At 61.3% G+C, this 19,227-nt stretch overlaps 1 protein-coding gene across 7 annotated transcripts in view; it reads left to right on the top strand.

Annotated features, from left to right (window-relative positions):
* Positions 1-19,227, top strand: part of TOM1L2 (target of myb1 like 2 membrane trafficking protein) — an 84,043-nt gene that overhangs the window by 49,878 nt on the left and 14,938 nt on the right. For all 7 annotated transcript variants that reach the window (XM_082605322.1, XM_082605321.1, XM_082605326.1 and 4 more), the window contains exons 4-12: positions 892-1,041; positions 5,106-5,240; positions 6,429-6,563; positions 8,229-8,345; positions 12,944-13,077; positions 14,994-15,042; positions 15,346-15,469; positions 17,044-17,161; positions 18,545-18,620. In XM_082605322.1, the coding sequence (XP_082461448.1) occupies positions 892-1,041; positions 5,106-5,240; positions 6,429-6,563; positions 8,229-8,345; positions 12,944-13,077; positions 14,994-15,042; positions 15,346-15,469; positions 17,044-17,161; positions 18,545-18,620 (1,038 nt within the window). The remainder of the gene's footprint in view (positions 1-891; positions 1,042-5,105; positions 5,241-6,428; positions 6,564-8,228; positions 8,346-12,943; positions 13,078-14,993; positions 15,043-15,345; positions 15,470-17,043; positions 17,162-18,544; positions 18,621-19,227) is intronic.

Here is a 19,227-nt window from a genome sequence, read left to right as displayed (position 1 = left end):
CCCACCAGCCAGCTGTGGCCTGGGTGCCGGCATGGGAGGGGCCAGCTCATCGTCCGGGTCAGGGGGTTACCAGAGAGCGAAGGGGTCCGGAGAGCTGCCTGTGAGGCTGGAGGGACCCTCCAGCGGGTGCTGTGAGCTCAAGGCCCCTCGCTCGTGCGGTGGGGGCCCAGGACAGTAACCCCGTGACATGTCCTCCTGCACTGGCCCGCCAGGCAGGTCTGCGCTTCAGACACGCTCACCCTAACTTCAGCCCTGCAGCGGGGCACTCGTGCCCACTTTGCAGGCGGGGAAGCCGAGCTCAGACAGACTGGCCCTGAAAGTGGACCTGAGATTCAAGCCCGCACTGGCTATTGGTCAGAACCCACAAGCGCTGTGCTTTTCTAGTGGCCGAGGCCTGTGTAACTTATTTTTCCGGATGAGGAAGGAGGGGCAGAGTTGATTCGAATGTGGCCAAGGCCACAAACCGTGTATGGGGGTGTGAGACCCGGGTCACTGCTGGTCTCAGTTGTGGAAGCAGGGTTGTGCGGCCGTGTGGGGCATTCGCCTCTTCACAACCAGGCCCAGTAACTCACCAGCAGTGCAGGCTGCTTCAGTGGCCTCCGCCCGGGAGGGCCTGCGTCCACCGGCTGTCGCCACCAACCTAGAGGCTCATTTCCAGGGATGCTTGGTCGTTTTGACCCCGCTGAGACCCCAGTACCCTTCTCATGCGGAGCCGGTGCCGCCCGACTGCTGTGCAGGCCCAGAGACCCCAGCCAGCAAGGGGCCACCTGTGTCCTGCGAAAGGGTTTGCGTCTGGAGGAGCCCGTCGGCAGGATGGTCGGCAGTGGGGAGAGGGGGCAGCGTCTCCTTGGCCTCTGGGGGTGACCTCTGTTTCCATCCCGCCTGCATCAGGTGCTGGAGACGTGCGTGAAGAACTGTGGCCACCGCTTCCACGTCCTCGTGGCCAGCAGGGATTTCATCGATGGCGTCCTGGTCAAAATCATCTCTCCCAAGAGCAACCCCCCGACCATCGTGCAGGAGAAGGTGCTGGCTCTCATCCAGGTGGGTCGGCGGCTCCCCTCAGCTGGTCTGTGGGGAGAGAGGAAGGCGGGGCCTCCCATCAAGTCCTCACACTTCCCCATCATTTGGAGGAAAAGATGGGTGCTTCTGGGTTTAAATATTTGTTGAGAAACACTTGTTTTTTACCCTTATCCCGCTGAGATGACACCTTCAGCGGTGGCTCTCCTGGCCGTCGCTGGCTGTGTCCGGGTGCCTGGCCCTCGGCTGCCCATGGGGGACAGGCCTGGAGCCTAACGGAGCCACGTGCCGGGTCCACGTGCCACAGGGAGGGGCCAACTCTGGGGTCGTGGGGGTGGTGTTCAGGATTCACTGAGGACGTGACAATTCTGTTGAACCCTGAGGGGCGACAAGCTGGGTGGAAAGGTCAGAGTGCAAGGGGCATGGCAGGTAGAGAGCAGTGTGTGCAAAGGCCTGGAGCATCGAGAGCACAGGTGACACCTTGGGACATGTTATTATTCATTGTCCTGTAACAAATTAGCCCAAACTTAGCATTTAGAGCAACAGACGTTTATTACCTGCTAATTTCTGTGGACCACGGGTTCAGGAACAGCTTAGCTGGGCGGTTCTCTGGAGGGTGCAGTGAGGGTGTTGGCCAGGGCCACGTCCTCCGAAGGCTCAGCTGGGGCTGGAGGAGCCACCTCCAGGCTGCTCCCATGTGACGCCCCCCGCCAGCAGCAGGTGTCCTAGTGTCCCACGTCCTCGCCATCGTCTTCCTCATAGCCTGTCTGACGGGTGCACAGAGGTTTTGCGTCCCGTCGGCCTTTTTAAACCCGTCTTGGAGAGAAGGTGATGTTATTTCCCTGTTGAATATGCTTTTAAAGTGAAAAGTTAAGGTCTGATGATCCCCTGGGAGGGCAAGGGCTGCAGCTTTTCTGAAGTCTCCCGCACCTGTGTCCCCACAGGCACGGGACACTTCAGAAAGTCTCTTTTTGCACAGCCCCCTCGCTCCCCACCCACCGTCCCTCTGACGCCTTCCTAGAAGGCTGATCCCAGGCATCGTGGTCCCAGGGTGGCCCACAGAGCTGGCGTCTCCAGTGCACGTTTGTGAGGTCAGGATTCCCGTCCCTCCCCCCTGCCCTCCACCCCTAATCCCTCCATTCAGCCAGGCAGCCCTGTCCTCTGGCTGCCCTCCTGCTGCCCCACCTCCTTGGGCCGCATGGAAAGACACCCCCTCGGGCTCGTGTGCTCGAGGGGCCCTGCCCTTCAGGAGGACAGCGTGCTAGATGCAGCAGGCCCTTCTGGAAGGGACAGGGCTCCTGGTGGCCCGGGAGGAGGGGGCCTGTCCAGAGGGTGGGCCTCCCGTGACGTCCCCTTTGTGGGACATCCCCCCGCTGTACGCCACCCTCAGCCTCTCCCTGGGGTTGTTCCAGGACAGAAAGGACATGGTTCTGGTGGAGGAACCTCATCCCTGCCTCCCACACTTCCCCCAGAGTAGAGTCTAAAAATTCTCTTTCTTTCCACTGAAGAGGGGAGCTGATGGCGGGGGGTGGGAGGGGCAGGGGGAGCTGGGGGGGCCGTGTTCTCAGGAGGTGGCGGGGAGCCGGTGGCCGGGCTTGCAGCAGATTCTATGGATGGGCGGCTCCCGAAACCCTGTCCCTGTGAGTGAGAAGCCCAGGAGCACGAGCAGGACGGGACAGCAGCCTCCTTTTGTCCAGGGAATGGAACCCATTGTTTAAATCAGCAATTGTTTATTGATCTGAAATTGGATGATTTAAAACTTTGTCGAGGGCTTCCCTGGTGGCACAGTGGTTGGGAGTCCGCCTGCCGATGCAGGGAACGCAGGTTCGTGCCCCGGTCTGGGAAGATCCCACATGCTGCGGAGCGTCTGGGCCCGTGAGCCATGGCCACTGAGCCTGCGCATCCGGAGCCTGTGCTCCGCAATGGGAGAGGCCACAACAGTGAGAGGCCCGCGTACCGCAAAAAAAACCCCAGAAAACAAAAAAAACAAAAAACTTTGTTGAAACTTGAGGGGTCTGGAGCAAATGGCTCATGTTTGCATAAGGTTTTAGTCCTTTCTTTGGTGTGCGATCCAGGGGAAAGGAGATCAGAACTCCCTCTGAGCCTTCCAACCCCTGACACGTGGGCATGGGTGGGGGGGGCGGGGCAGGGCGTAGGGCAGTGAGGCAGGCAGGCGCTGTGATGCTGACCTGCAGCTCCCAGGACAGGCCCTCTGCTCTGACAGCATCCGCCCTGCCGCTCCCTGGCTTCTCATGGGGAATCAGACCTCCCGAGGCCACGGCCCCCGAGGCAGGGTCGTGATTCTCAGCGGGGCCAGCTGCCTAGAGGGGCTCCTGCGCTGTCACCATCACCTCAGTCCGCTGGCCCTGCGTGGCCATGCTCCCCTGTCCCTGCAGCAGGAAGCTTCACATTGGTGAGGCCATGTTTGCTCTGAGTTGACAAATGCTGTCTGACTGCCTTCTCTGTGCCCCCGGGAGACTCGGCGGCTGGGGGGCACAGGTGTGGGCACCGGCCCGGAAGGTGCCCGAGGCACACGGCATCTCCCGCCCTGTGCTTCCCCCCAAGGTGCCGGCGTCAGGGGCGTGGTCAGTAGAGAGCACTGCCGTGGACACAGACTCTGCTAGCAACCCCGCACCCAGACTGCACAGGGGTCCCGCGCAGGACAGGGGCGATTAGCCAGGACTGCTTGGTTGCTTAAATAGCAGATGCCAACCCCAGCTGCCTAGGTGAAGAGCAGTGCTGGTCATAAGGCAGGCTCCCCAGAACCCCGGGGTGATGGCCAGGGAGGGGGCAGACCTTCTCCTGAGTGTCCGCGCCGTCCCAGCAGGCAGGCTCTCCCTGCTCCCTGGTCCGGGCTGGCATGTGGGTACGACCCAGGGCCCACGTCTACCCACAGAGCAGCCCAGCCCTCCGAGGGCCCAGGGCCAGGCTCCTGGAGCAGGAGGACCTAGCTGCTCAGCTGGGCATGTGTACCCCCTGCGGGGCCGTCCATGGGGCCTGCTGATCGCTGCTGGGCAGGTGCCCCAAGAAGTGTCCGCCGACTGGAGAGAACAGTCGTGGTCTTCTTATGTCAGACCTGGTGGGGGTGGAAGGCAGCATAAGTTAAAAGGGCTCCCCTGGAGCTGTTGTCCTCCTGCAGCAACGAAGGCCGGAGGCGGCTCCAGGAGGAGCTGACTGCCGCGCCTGCTTCTCCCCGCCTCCCCGTGGGCTGTGAAACGCGCCCCCCATCAGCGTCCGGGAGGAAGTGTGACCACGAGGGGCTGTCCTGACGTGGGCGTTGAGTCCCTGCATGTGCAGGTTGGATGAGCAGGCCCCGGGAGGCCGGGCTCACGGCAGGGTTTGTGGTCAGTGAGATGCAGCAGCCGAACTGAACGAGGCTTTTTGGAAACTGCTCTCTTGGTCAGAGATGGGGGGAAGCAGCTGGGCCCTGTGACAGCGACAGAGCTGCCGACAGGACGGCTTTCCTCCTCCTCTGGCCCCCTCTTGGGGGGTGCCCTTTGGAGGCACTTCTTTTTTTGATACCTTCTATAACTTCCAAAGAATAGAATTTAAAGATATACTTTGACAGTTCCTTGAATCAGAGACGAGCGGCAGCCTATTGAAATATGTGTTCCTTCCTCCCCGTGTTTTGTCTTATGTAACAGAACCTAGTGGCCAAGCTTCCCAGCAGACTGTCCCACACGGGCGCCTGTCTGCCGGCACTGTGAGTAGTGCGGGCGCTCCTGCCCCGGCCGCAGTCACCTTGCCCGTCAGATGGGCGGCCGGGCAGTGTGGACTCCGGCTCCCTGACCTACTAGGCTCAGCCTGGACTTTCATGCGTGGAGCGTGGAGGCCACGCCGCTGTCCCCACGCATCCTGCGGGCGCGGCCTCTCCAGCCGCACGTTGCCAGGCACATCTCCTGGTCTTAGCCTCGTGCTTCGGTGCGGTTGCTCCGTCTCCACTCTAGGATGTGCCCCACGCTGGACTGAGTTCTGTGCTTTGCTTTCATTTGTGCTCAGCCTGGTGGCACTGGCAGGAAGGAGCAGCGTGTCTGGGCCGCAGCCCTGAGCGCCCCGGCGCCCCTAACAGGCCCCCTCCTCCCCTCCAGGCGTGGGCTGACGCCTTCCGGAGCAGCCCTGACCTCACGGGCGTCGTGCATGCGTACGAAGAGCTGAAGAGGAAGGGCGTGGAGTTCCCCATGGCCGACCTGGACGCGCTGTCCCCCATACACACACCCCAGCGGGTGAGCCTCGCCGCATCCCCGAGGGCCTGTTGCAGAGACAGCCTCTGAATTATTCAGCTTGTCATCAGCCTCCTTCGGGCTCCAGGGCGTTTCTTGTTGATAACCAGTGGGTGTGGGAGAGAGACAGCTGGTGGCTGGTGGCTCAGGGACCGCCCCCCCCCACGGTTTTCACCCCCGACTGTGGGAGAAGGTGACAGAGGAGCGGTGTGGACGCTGTCATGGAGATGGCCGCGAGGGTGGAGCCATCCTGGGGGGGTCCCGGCACCTGCTCTCCCGAGCCCAGGCGTCTGGTGTGGGGACCGCACCTCCCGGGGCGGCCGGAGCAGCCCCACCTCCACATCGGCAACGCCGAGGGGCTGGCGAGGTCCCTCTTCATGGGTTTTTCAACTGGACAAGTCAAATGGATCTAAAATTTACTTTGGGCTGTGAGTGGTCCCCCTTGACTCCCGCCAGCCTTGGGATGCAAAGCCCTGGGAGGGCCCGCTGAGGGCGGCTCCCACGTGCTGGCAGCTTCAGGAGGGAAGGTGCCCAGGCAACGCCGTCCTTCCTCTTCGAGGGCAGCCAGGCCCTTTCCTGCCCCCGGAGAGCCGGAGGCTCAGGATCTGGGAGAGGCACCCACCCCAGCTCCCTCTGCCACAGCCCCGTTTGTCCATCTCTGAGGGACGGTGCTGTGCAGGCCTCCTGCGTGGGCACAGCTCACGTTCAGGGGGTCACGAGGGGCCCAGAGGGAAGCACAAGGACTTGGGCTTTCCTAGCGTTTCTCTCATGTGATCCTCCGAGCCACTTGCTGCACTTGGTGGGGTAAACAAACCTGTTTTATTCTCGAATCGTGACGCAGAGCAGCGTGGTGGCTCCTGTAGTTACAGAGAACGCTCAGTAAATTGCATAATTGCTGTTTAGATTAGTCCACTTGTAAAGGCCAAAAAGTAACCTTCTGGTGCTAAACGGGGGGTTCCTGATCAGAAAACTTACCAGCAGGCCCTCCCCTCCGATGCCAAGGTGGTCCTGACGGTGGGAGGGTGGCCAGAGCCCTCACAGGCTGCGCTGGGGGCCACCTCTCTGGCCCGCCTCAGTGTCTGTGAGGTTCGTGGAGGGAGGAGAGGTGGGGGGCGGGGGCAGTGCCAGGCCACTGCCAGGCCACTGCCCAGGCAGCCCAGGCGGACAGAAGGCTTTGTCGTTGCCGTGCAGAGTGTCCCGGAGGTGGACCCAGCCACCACCACGCCCAGGTCCCAGTCGCAGCCGAGGACGAGCAGCGGCTCCTCCTCAGCGCCGCAGGCCCCGGCCCTGAGCGCTGCGGGCCCCATCACGGCCAATTCAGAGCAGGTACGTGCACGCTTTGGGGCCACAGGCACGCCTGCCGCTGCCCTTGGTCTCCCAGGAGACAGAGGAGGCCTCTCCAGACGGGCCCTGTGAAGGGTGTCAGCGACATGGGTGCAAGTGCCCGGCCCTCCTGAGGGCGCGCTGTCGAGGGCTGTGGTCACTCGAGGTGGGAGGTGGGGGGCTCGGGGCACAGCAGGTGGGCGGTTTGGAGGATGGGGCGGGGCGGGGGCGGGGCTGGCAAGAATCACAGCAGGAGGTGTGGCCAAAAGCCCCTGAGCAAGCGGAGTTGTGAAGGGCCTCAGGTGTCCCGCAGAGAGGTTTAGGCTTATCCTGCAAGAAGGCAGCCCAGGCCAGGGCGGAGCCTGCAGGAAGGACCAAGTCCTGCTGTGTCCCGAGCAACGACCAGTCTCCCCAAGTTATTTCTTGGGGAACTAATGCTGCCTCAATGCCAGCCTGGATTCTTTTGGAGGAGTCTGGAGACGAGTCTTTAGACGAATCTGTAGAGCTTCCATTAGTTAAAAAGTGAGGATTGGTCAGACTTGAAAGAAAATCTATCCACTGTTTCTGTTTTCTAAATTCTCATTTACTATTTATGTCAGTGTCATTATTATGGAACCTCATTTAAACAGAGGGCTCAAGCGATTGTGTCCGGTTAGCGGAGTGTGTGCACGTCTCCGCTCTGTGGGCCCCGAGGAGGGGGCGGCTGGCACGCGGTGGGCTGGGATCAGACAGGCCTGGGCTCAGCCCGCTGCTCCTGGTGAGGCTTCAGCCGGGTCGCTTAACCTCGGTCTCCTGTCAGTAGACCAGGCGGCGGTCCTTCTCTCCTGCCCACCGGGCCTCATGGGCCGGCTGGGCAGCGGCAGGAAGGCCCCTGGGATCCCCGGAGCGGGGAGGAGGTGGAGGCCGCAGCTGAAACTACCACTGCCCCTCCTGGGCCCCCACCACAGCCGGCACCAGGCCCTCCAGGTGGCCCTGGGAAGAGGGAAGGGGGACGCGTTTGCAGTTGGATGGCCACTGAGACCCTCCCCTGATTGTCTGCGCCCCGGGGGAGCTCGGGAGCGGTCGGAAGGAGGGTCTGGGATGGGCGAGGGGACACGGGCAGGACGAGAGGGGGCTGAACGCGGTGAAGAGGGACAGCAGACCCGACTGGGCAGTGTGGGGTGTGCCCATGGATGGCCACGGCTGGCCTGTGAGGTCACCTTTGCACAGGTGAGGACACAGGCTCAGAGAGCTGTCCCTGCTGTGGGAGAGGCAGCCCGGGTCCTGGCTCTGGGGAGCTCTGTGGGGCTGGCAGTTGGAACAGGCACCCCTGGATGGGGAGCGGGTGGGGAAGGCGCGGCTCAGAGGCCGCTGTGCTTGGAGCCTCGATTCCGGGCCAGAGCCTGCAACTGTGAGGTTCCTAGTCGAGGACCCCAGAGCGCAGGGACCTTGTGGGCATGCTCTCCACCACGTGAAGGAGCAGAAACGGGGCCTGAGAGGCTCACTTCCCCTGCAGGCCCCGCTCGGCCCCCTCCCCCCGCGCTCCGACCCAGCACTGCCACCACATCCCGGGGCCCCCAGCTGCCAGCTGCCAGCGCCCCACCGTGCGCAGACGCAGACGGAGCCAGGCCACGTCCACCTGGTGCAGGCTCACTGACCCTGTCCCCCCGCCTCCCCCGGCCCCCACAGATCGCCAGGCTGCGGAGCGAACTGGACGTTGTTCGGGGAAACACAAAGGTCATGTCCGAGATGCTAACGGAGATGGTCCCTGGGCAGGAGGACTCGTCCGACCTGGAGCTGCTGCAGGTGAGGGCCTCTGGGCCAGGGACACACCGGGGCGGGATGGGGTTCGGGGCCAGTCCTCTAGAGGGACCGAGTCCGAGGAGGCCCGTGTCCAGCCCACGCATCCCGGAGGCGGTCAGAGGCCAGTCCCAGGTGCTCTCTTCTTCATCCTCCTTAAAAACGTTTTTTCCTCATTGTAAAATGCCAGTTGCAAAATACGTGCCCATCGAAAGAAAAAGGAAGTACAAAGAAGAAAATAGTTTTCTTTAACCCCAGCATCTGCAGATAAGCACTGTCGCTGTTCTGATGTATTTTCTTTCAGACATTTTTTCCATGTTTATTTCAGATGGGGTTGAGATGATACCAGGTGTATGATTTTATGTGTCACTTTGTTCACCCAACATGACATCACAAACATGCAGGGACCGCTAGCTGTTTCTGCTCGTGGGAGCCACTTCTGAGACTTCTGGGGTGAAGCTGAGGGTCCCCGGCCGGGGTGGCCCACGTCCTGGCTCCAGAGGCTCTGTGGCTCACTGGCCACCTGCAGGTCTGGGAGCCAGGCGGAAAGGGGTCCAGGAGCAGAGCTGGCCTGCAGGGTTCCTACCCCAGATCCTCCAGGCCCAGAGCTGGTGCCCAGCTCTCCTGATACCGTCTCAGAGACTCTGGCATTGGTGGGAAGTGGCAGCGGCCCCGCCCGCAGAAGCAGCACCTCCCGGAGGGTGGAGAGGACGCCGTGAAATGTGAGGGCCAGCGGCGAGCACCTCCCACGCCTGCCCCTCGGGGCGGCCGGTCTTGGTCTCCTGAGGGCCACACTGGCTGCTGTCCTCCAGGAGGGCATGCTTCCCGGGTGGCCTGGTCCCAAGCAGCTGCTTGCCGTGCCCCCTTCCAGCCCCTAAGGGGGTGAGGGTGTGGGTGGGGGAGACCAGCCCAGGGTGCGGGCTGTGGTCCCTGCTCTGGAGGATCTCACAGCAGGCAGCCTACCTACCTGGGCCCGGGCCCGCCGGCTGCTCTGGACGCCGAGCGACCAGTGCCCACAGCAGCCCAGCTCCAGGCGTGCCATCAGTGCCGCTTCGGCCTCCATCCGCGGTCTGCGGGGTTCTTCCAGGCGTTACCCAAGGCGCAGGAAACTGAGATCAGTCCAGGAACAGTGCAGGAACTGAGGGGCCTCTTGAGGCAGCTTTGTGCTGTGTCAGCACCAGAATTCTTGCTGACAGGGGTTTGCGGTGGACAGAGCTGAGTTCCTGGTAGCAGGCGTAGCAGAACAAAGCCAGCCCTGCGGACAGCCAGGGCCAACCAGACAGCACACACCTCTGCGTGTTTAAACAAGCCCATCAGCCAAGACAAACAGAACCTGATCTCCTGGCGTCAGCTCACAGTTTTCAAAAATAGGTTGCTTCCCATGACGTTTCCCTTCCCTCTGTCTTGTTCCAACTCCAAGCCTACTGACCTCGCTGCTATCTTATAAGTCAAACAGAGAGAATGGTTCTGGGTGCCAGTGGGAGGCTGTCCTTTCGGCACGAGAGACTTGGGAGCCGGCAGCTCTGTGAGCAGACACGGCTGTCCTGGCCGCTGGCCTCGCTCCTTGAGCCAGCCGGGCAGGGTCTCCCAGGGGTCGGGGCTGCACGTGGGAAAGTGCCACGGTCTGCTTGGAAAGGGGTGGGATCAGACTGTGCCCAGGGAACCCTCACTCGAGCTGGAGGGTGGCCAGATTGCTCAGGGCAGAAGCTACCCAGAGCTCAAAGTGGAAATAAATGCATTTGTCACCAGGCCAAGTGTTCATGCCCACAGAAGCTGCTGCGGATTTGAGTGTAAACTGCTGGGAGGAAATGGGAAGAGGGAAACGGGAGGTGTTGGCGAGGGCGCGCCGCTGCGGCCGACCAGCATCCTGGCCAGCTGCGTCCGGATGGCTTCCTGTGCTTTGCACAGGACTTTCAGGTGTGGCCTCACCCGCGGCCCACAGAGTGGCAGAAAACTCAGGCAGGGTGGGCGAGGGGAGGCGGGGCCCCGGAGGGAGCACAACAGCTTCCCTCTCTGGGCTGGGAGAGACCTGGGAGGCGGCTTGTCCAGCCCCACCCTGTGCTGTTTCCCCTTGCCGGCAGCATGCCTGGTGCTGCCTTGTTTCTGAAAATCCTCAGCGACAGGCCGGGGAGGCACTTCAGCCTCCAAACACATGACCTGGATAGACTTTGGGAAGCAGCACGACAGGGCAGGAAGAGCCGCGGCTTAGGGATCCCTGGCTTCACCTCTGGGCCTGGCCGCTGCTGAGCCAGGTGACTCGGAGCCTGGAGTAAACTCTTCCCGTTGGCCGGCTGGGAAGCGGCTGATTGAAGCCCGTCCACACCGAGCCTGCAGCCCCAGTCTGTCTGCTCCACCTGCTGGAGCAGACACAAGTTCCTCCCTCACGTAGCAGGTCCTTCCATGCTTGCAGGCTGTCGGCCGCCCTCCCTCAGGTGGCCTGGTGGTTCTGAGCAGGGGGCAGCGCCGGGGAACCTGCAGCCTCCGTCTCCCTCCCTCACGGGCTCTCCAGCCGCGTCTTCCCTGTCCTGAGACTCTGCATCTCTGCTGGAGCTTATGCCCTTGGCTGCGCCTGGGAGTCCGGCCTTGGGAATCTTTAAAGATCCCGATGCCGGCGGCCGTGCCCCCGCCACCCCCAGATCAGCCTCTCCAGCTCTGTCTGCAGTTAGTGATAACGCGTGATTAATCCAGTGACGCCCAGGATGGGCATCCTTCACCGCCATCCCTCAGCTGACGAAGGAGGCCCATCCCACATTGTGTCTTCAAGTAGCAGATGGTTTACCCCCTCTCGATTCTTGCCTCTCATTTCAACAAAAACCAGGAGGGCCAGGACCATTTTCTCTAGAGAAATCTAGTTTATTCTATGTGTTCAGCTTCATTATTTCCCCCTTTCTCTTCAACAAAGACTGTGTCTCCCTCCTGTTTCCTTTGCAGCTGTAGAAAGCAGATCTTCAGGGCCTTACTCCCGGCGGGTTCAGAGGAGACCCAGAAGATGATTAAAAGATTGTTTTGCAAGGTGGGGAGGAGAATGTCCCTTGAAGAAAAGATACAGGCATTGGGATGAATTAGACAGAAAAGGGACATATTACAAAGTCTTCTGGTGGATGGAGGGCTTTTGCACCAAGAGCAGTGACCAGCCGCCCTCCCCTCTGTTGAGAACCAGACCCCAGAGGCCAGACTGAGACCGTCCGCATTTAGGAAGTTCCTGTCCCAGCTGTTGCCAGGCGGGAAGGGCAAGCTGGGCAGGCTTTGGCTGTCTGTGGCTCAGGACCAGAAGAAGGTGCCTGTCCAGGTGGTTTGGAGGCAGGTAGGGTCTGCCTGCTGGTGACCGTGTGGAGGGCCCGCAGGCAGCCAGCAGGTGTCTATGGTGGCACAGATCTTCATGCTCTGGTCCTCCTCTCCCGTGCAATCTCTTCTCGTTTCTTCCTGTTTAATTTTTTTAAGACAGTAACTTAAAAGGTTGAAGCAAGGAGAAGGTGAAACTTTCTCTCTGCAGAGACCCCTGGAGACCCCTGATCCGGGCCGTGTTTAGGCGAAGCTCTGTGGGGGGTCCCTGGGTGCCAACCCAGGCGTAGAGCACGCGAGGCCCTGCCAGCGGGTAGGGGATGTCCCGCCCCCCTCTGCCCCAGCTGAAGGCCACGGGAGCCAGACCCCAGTGCACGGCCTCGGGTCTCATCCCTCCTCCAGGCGAGGCCCCAGAAACCACCTAGCACTTCCCAAACGTTCTGCAAAGTGATGGAACACCTCCTCCATGAGTGAAACTCTACAGAGACCTATCAGTGTCCGAACAGATGAGAGCAGAGCCACCCTGGCTTCCGTGGTGGTGACCAGCACCATCGGCAGAGCTTCACCTCTTCCCAGCACCCCCATCCCACCCTGGGAGAGCCGAGCCCAGGGCGCTGGACCCCCAGACAGCTGATGGTCAGGTCTGCTTGCTGCTGCCTTGGCCGCCACACCCAGCAGGGGCTGGGCTCTGGGGGGAGATTGAATCCAGCCCTGGCCTCTCCCTGCGGGTGCTGCTGGTGCTTCGGGCATGTGTGCTAGGTGCTTGAGACGCTCCCTGCAGCCTGCTGAGGGGCTGGTTCTCCTTGGGCTGGCGGCACCTCCGTGAAGCCTCCTCTTGGGGGGCTTAGCCGTCTGGGGTGGTTGGGAACCAGTCTTCGCCTGCTGGAGGTGAAGGGGAGCCCGGGGTGCTCTAGGCAGTCTGGGGCGGCGGTGCAGGCTCAGGGTGTGTTCACAGCGCACAGGGAGTCTTGGCAGGTGAGATGCATGGTGACACACACAGGATGGGGCATCCTGTCCCAAGTGATAGGGTGGTGTCTGGCATGGTCTGTTGAAGAGAACAAGCACCTGCAGAGAATCACATTAGATTTTCCGGACGGTTTGTGCAAACCCGTTCTCTGCGCACAGCAGAGTGTGCACTAGGATGTTTGTCCATCAAGAGGCACCGCCTGGTGGGCGGGGCGGGGGTCCACCTGGCCTCCCGCACACGCCCGGCTTTGTGGACAAGCCTGGGCCTGTGTGGCTTTACGAACTGGCACACGTCTTTGCAAAGCAAGTAGAGTGTGAACAAGGGGCACCCGCGGTAGCCAGACCTGTGTCCCCAGGAGCTGCATAGGACCTGCCGCGCCATGCAGCAGCGCGTCGTGGAGCTCATCTCCCGCGTGTGCAACGAGGAGGTCACCGAGGAGCTGCTGCATGTCAACGATGACCTCAACAACGTCTTCCTCCGATACGAGAGGTGGGAGCCAGCATGGGGGTGGGGGTGGGGGCGTGCAGAGTAGAGGCGGAAAATACTCCTCGGACATGCCGACCTGTTCCCATGACGGGGAAGTGCTGCTTGTTCTCCTGGGAGCCAGCGGCAGGAACGTGCCGCGGAGTCAGGCGATGCCCTTCACGAGCCTTGAGCTGGCCCCTGTCACCCCAGCCCAGGAGGGAGGATGGGGCTCGGGGACCCTGCGCTCCTGCACCTGCTCCTTTGAAGATCCTCTGAATCTGAAAAGGATTAAGGGGGAGAAATCTCTACCAGGGAAAAAAAAGATTTCCTCTTTCCCATTTTTAAAAAAAGAGATTTTCCCTTCCCTTGCCACCGCCAGGGTGTGTGGAGTGCGGAAGCAGGCAGGTGTGAGTGCTGGGAGAGACACGCATTTCCATTTTTCCAAATCATTTTCGGATTTGAGGTAACAAACGTGCATATTCTTTTGCCTTCCCAGAGCTGTCCCCCAGAGAGAAAGGTGAGTGATCCAGGCAGTGTCGAGCAGGCAGGGAAGTGGCGAGCGGGTTCCCATACGGGGCTCTGACGGGGCTGCCCCAGAAAGCGCCTTGGCCTGGCCAGCCTTCTGCTCCTAAGGATGAGGCCTGGGCCCCGGGCTGCTGACTTGTGGTCTGATGACCTGGCATCACGTAGGGTCCAGGTGACAGATGCTTGCATCTGGGCCTTAGAGGGTGATTTTGCTGTGGTTGCCACAGCTCTGGGCTGTGTCTCACCTTCGACCATGGCAGCAGCGGTGGGTGGCCCTGTGTCCACCCGACAGATGACGAGCCCTCCACAAGAGGAATGTGGGCCTGTCTGGGGCCCCCTGTGCCATGGGAGTGCAGGAACAGAGCCGGGGGTCTCAACTCCCGGCCCCAGAGCCCCGGGTTCCTGCCCTGCGGTGCCAGGGTCTCCACCGTAAACAGGCTGAGCTTTTCACCTGTTAAACCCATCTCAGCCCTTTCTGGCACAGGGTGCCAGCAATTCAGAGGCAAAGCCTGGGGCCGGCAGCCCTGAGGTGCCCTTCCAGCCAGAGAGCCTTTGCTAGGACTGATGGTCAGCATGGGTGTGGGAAGGTGCTCCCGCATGGGAATCTCAGGGGGGTTCATATTTCTGTCCTTGTCGACCACTGAGGATAAACCGCGTCCCACGGGTGGCCTGACCAGGTTGTCCCCCCGGGGATCCCTGCTCACCAGGTGCTGACCCCAGCACATGGGGAGACCGACGTGGAGCAGGGAATCTCAGCAAATCCCCAGCTGGAGAAGTCTCTTGGCGGCCTCTTAGCCTGTGGCGTCTGGGGCTGCCATGCTGGTCCCCACCTGATAGAGAATGACCTGGGTGCTGGAGAGGAGATTCTATCCTCGGCCAGGCTGCGGCCAGTGGGCGGGGGCCCTGGCTGACCAACCCTCCCGCAGCTGCTGGGGCCTGTGCCTGCCCTCCTCCTCCACGTGCCCGGCCTTGGGCCCCACCCCTTCCCCTAGCAAGTTAGCCCTTCGGCTGGTCACTCCACCACAGAGCTGTCCAACAGGGAGGGACTGCCGTTCTCCTCTGGATCTGAGGCACCCCCAGGGAAGGTGGCTGACCCAGCCTCCCCTGCAGGGCCCAGAGGAGCCCTGGGGGTGCTTATGATGGCCTCCTGCATGTTCCAGCCCATACCTGCAGTGCCCTTGGGGAGGCTGATTCCCACTCAGGGGAGCCCCATGCAGCAGCAGGAAGGGCGAAGTTGTGTTGGGGGTTGTCCACTCCCTGGCCCCGCAAATGGGCTGGTGGTTCTCCTTCCCCAGAGCCTGGGTCTCTGCTGGCCTCCCGGCCCGCGGGCCCTGCGAGCTTCCCAGGCCAGTGGGCTTCGCGATGCCGTGTCTTGGGCACTCCCTCTCCTTACTCCACTTTCCTTTCCCCGTTAGGTTCGAACGATACAGGTCAGGCCGATCCGTTCAAAATGCCAGTAATGGAGTGAGTATTCCTTCAGAATTCTCACCTTTCTGGAGGCCGGGAAACCTAGGATCTCCTGGGGTTAAAATAGTCGGGCAGTGGGAGAGCAAGCTCTCTGGTGGGTGGGCTCTGAGGAGGTGCCAGTAGGCACATCCCTGGCGGGAGGGGGCAAAGAAGCCCCCGGGACCTCGCTGTCCCTTAGATGGGGGAGGGGCGGAGGGGGTAACTCACAACAGCCCACCCGGAACCCTGGGTGGTGCCTGCCAGCTTCCCCCTCGGGACCCAGCACGTAGGCTGGGGCTCAGCCCACCTCCTGCCCGGCAGGTGCTGAGCGAAGTGACAGAGGACAACCTCATCGACCTGGGCCCGGGGTCTCCAGCCGTGGTGAGCCCGACCGTGGGGGGCACGGTGCCCCCATCTTCCCTCTCCTCCCAGCTCGCGGGCTTGGGTGAGTGTCCTGGACCTACCTCCCGCCCCCCCGTCCCCCGCCGGCCTTGTGGGGGACCCGTGGGACAGCGTGTGCCTGGGTCCTGCTGTGCCACTTCAGCTCAAGGCTTGTTCCCTAAACTTAGAGTTTGAACCCGTGTTGGAAAGCAGGGGTGCGGCGTGGTCCAAGGGACTGGAAGCTGTTGGCTTTTTGAAGAAAGGTGGCTGCTGTGTTGTATGTGGCATATTCTCTATGGCTGGAGTGATTTCCTTCTCAACATCAACTAGGCCAAGGGTAGCAAATAGGTGTCAACTCCTTGGGTGCTTGGCACGTAGGCCCAGGAAGGATGCTGGGGCCACGTTGGGGCTTGGAAGAGTCCGTGGCTTATCGCTGATGTCTGCCCTGGGCTTGCCAAGGGGAAGGGTTTTGCTCTCCTTGACCTAACATCAGCGAGAGTGCGCCATCCTCTGAAACCTAAAACAAAAGATGCCATTTTTTCACAGTTTGTTCAGTTTAATGTGTGTCCGTGACTCTGGATGCCCCACCCGGGCTGGATGAGCCCAGTCTAGGACAGAGGAAGTCACAGTATTACATAACCAGTCAGCACGGCCCTCTCAAAATGCTGTCTGCCACCTTGTGCTTCTGTTTTCTTAATATTTATCTTTGTACCTTCATCTCATTTCAGTTGAATCAAGCTTTTACTTAGTGCCCTGGCAGTTACTGTAATTCTGGCTTCTCGACATATCATGTATCTGTAGCCACTGTTTCTCTTTTTTTTTTTGCGGTACGCGGGCCTCTCACTGTTGTGGCCTCTCTCGTTGCGGAGCACAGGCTCCGGACGCGCAGGCTCAGCGGCCATGGCTCACGGGCCCAGCTGCTCCGCGGCATGTGGGATCTTCCCGGACCGGGGCCTGAACCCGTGTCCCCTGCATCGGCAGGCGGACTCTCAACCACTGCGCCACCAGGGAAGCCCGCCACTGTTTCTCTTTCTCTGCCTTCAGTCCACCCAGCATGTGGCCACCAGGCTTAATACCTAAAATTCAGATTGGATTCTGCTGCCCCTGCTTTAAAAAGGTCTAGTGTTTCCCCATCGACTCCTTTGCCTGCGTGTGAGCCTCTTCAGCAGCCTCGTCTCTCCGCCAGCACCCTTCCCGCGTCACCCCCTCTGCCCGCCGCCCAGCCCCCCTCCCACTCCTGTGGCAGTTTCTGGTCCCCCGCCCATATCTCCACCTAATTCTGTGCTGCTGTCTGTCCCCCTACTCTGTGTACCCCATTGAGGCCAGGAACTGCGCCAGAGCCACTGTGGTCCAGTCAGGGTCGAGCTCTGGCTGTGCGGGCACCTACGAAATACTTGTCACGTAAGTGACGTTGGCCCGTGGCCTCTGTGACCGGCTCCCAGGGGCGCCCTGGTGCGGGCAGGAGCCTGCACGGCCCACCTGCTCGCCGCTCGCCCTCATTCGGGAGCGACCTGGGGGGGTCGGGGGCTGTTCTCGCTCCCTTCTGCCCCCCGCAGGACTTCACCCCGCCAGGTGACTTCTTCCCAAGGTCAGGCCCACATTTGTTGTCGCCCACCCCTCCTCTGTTCTGTTGCACAGACCTGGGCGCGGAGAGCGTCAGTGGCACCCTGAGCTCACTCCAGCAGTGTCACCCCCGGGATGGCTTTGACATGTTCACCCAGACCAGAGGGAGCTCCTCGGCTGAGCAGCGCAAGACGTAAGTGGGGACCCTCCTGGTGGCTCTCAGAGGACGCTGGGCGGGGCCGACCCCGGCCTGGGCCCATGGCCAGCACAAAGGGGCCTTTTATTCACTGGGGCCAGGCCTTTCCACTCCGGTTGCCGGGACCTGGCGGTAGACACAGCTGTTGAGGCCAGCACCCCGAGCCGGGCGGCTGTGCGGGGTCCTCCCGTCTGCTCCCCTGCTCTCCCTGCCCCCGCGCTGCTGCTGCCTCAGAAACTTCGTCTGTAGCAGGAGCTGGGGGCACGGGGTGGGGCAGGCAGGCACCGAGTTGGTTCCTCGCCCCTGGGGTGCGAGCAGCGTCTTTCCTGACGGTGGCTCTGGCCAAGATGAGCCCTGTGGAATTAGGGGAGTTGATTCCAAAACACACAGCCCCCTGCATCTCCCTGGAACCTGCTTTGAGCTTTCTGTTCAGCCTTTGACCACCTCCCCGGGACCCAGCATCTTGACGCATCCAGCTCTTTGAGTCCCGTACTCAGGACTCACTCAGCAGGTTGACCAGAAGCCCAGGGCCCCAGGCACCTTTTAGCTGCTTTCAAAGTGGATACAGCAGAAGAAGTCGGGGAGCAGAAGAAGACAACCCCGTAATGAGTGACAGACCCTCACCCCAGACTGGGAGACCACCTTCCTTGTCAGATGCCACTGAGGCTGCTGCTTTTTTATTATTTATTTTATTTTATTTATTTATTTATTTTGGCTGTGTTGGGTCTTCGTTGCTGCGCGTGGGCTTTCTCTAGTTGCAGCGAGCTGGGGCTACTCTTCGTTGCGGTGCATGGGCTTCTCACGGTGCTTCTCTTGCTGCGGAGCACGGGCTCTAGGGCGTGTGGGCTTCAGTAGTTGCAGCATGCAGGCTCAGTAGCTGTGGCTCGAGGGCTCTAGAGCGCAGGCTCAGTAGCTGTGGCGCACGGGCTTAGTTGCTTCATGGCATGTGGGACCTTCCCGGACCAGGACTCGAACCCGTGTTCCCTGCATTGGCAGGAGGATTCTTAACCACTGCGCCACCAGGGAAGCCAAGGCCGCTGCTTTTAAAATGAGAATTATGATCCCTTTGCCTCTGTCTAGCCTCTCCCTCTAAGCAGTTCAGGGCCCTCTGACACCCTGTCCTGAGCTTTACAAATGCCTCCCTCCTAGTGTTACTTAACAGAGGGAAATGGAGGTGGTACAGAGTCCCAGACCCCAGAGGGAGTGAGTGGCTGGGCTGGGCTTGAACCTTGGCCTCCTGGCTTCAGCTGTGGCCAGACCACGACCTAAATGCCGAGGCCTCTGAGTACTCGTGAGGAAGGTGCTGAAGATGGAGGGTGATTGCGGGTCACCACCTGTCCGTCCCCCGTGACCACTCTGCTTGTGCTGCTTCGTCCCCAGGGCCACCTACGAGGACCCCCAGGCCGTCGGAGTACTTGCTTCTGCGGTAGACGGTCGGAAACAGAACCCCGAAGTGGTAGGTCTCTCTCCCTGATTTTCTGCCTGGGGGGAAAGCGGGGCCGTCTGGTGAAGCCAGCTGGAGAGTTAGGCAGAGCTGGCGGCGCAGAGGGCAGACTGGGGTGAGCCATGTCAGCTCCTGAGTGCCCCCGACCTGTGGGGACGCCCGTGTCAGGACACCCAGGAGGAGACAGGCCCAGAGAGGCAGAGATGTGCGGAGGGCACCCCGCGAGCAGCCTTGGGCGGGGCTGCACCCCGGGGAGATCTGATGGGGAGCCCCTGCTCTCCCCCGTGGTGGCTCTGAGCTCTCAGGGCGCAGGGCTCTTGTGGCCAGAGAGGGTCTCTCCCCAAAGGTTGCAGTGCCCTGGGGTGGGCGGCGCTCTGACAGAAGGGAAACGGTGGCCTGGGCCTGTCCCTGCAGGCCTGCCGTCAGAAGGGGCTGGAGGGGTGGAGCAGCGCTGAGGGCAGAGGTGCTCATTGGTGGAGGAGGGGCTTCTGTGATTTCTGGGAGATCGCAGGGCCCCAAAGGAAAAGGTTTGTGCCTTCATGCTTCTCGTGAGGTGGTTCCCTTCTCGCCTAACTGAGAAATGTGTGTGGCCGTGAGCGAATGAATGTGTGTGTGGGGG

Source organism: Mesoplodon mirus, assembly GCF_964341445.2.
Source record: "Mesoplodon mirus genome assembly, chromosome: 18".
Classification (NCBI taxonomy): domain Eukaryota; kingdom Metazoa; phylum Chordata; class Mammalia; order Artiodactyla; family Ziphiidae; genus Mesoplodon; species Mesoplodon mirus.
The sequence above is the reverse complement of the archived record's forward strand: the minus strand, read 5'-3'. Positions and strand labels throughout refer to the sequence as shown.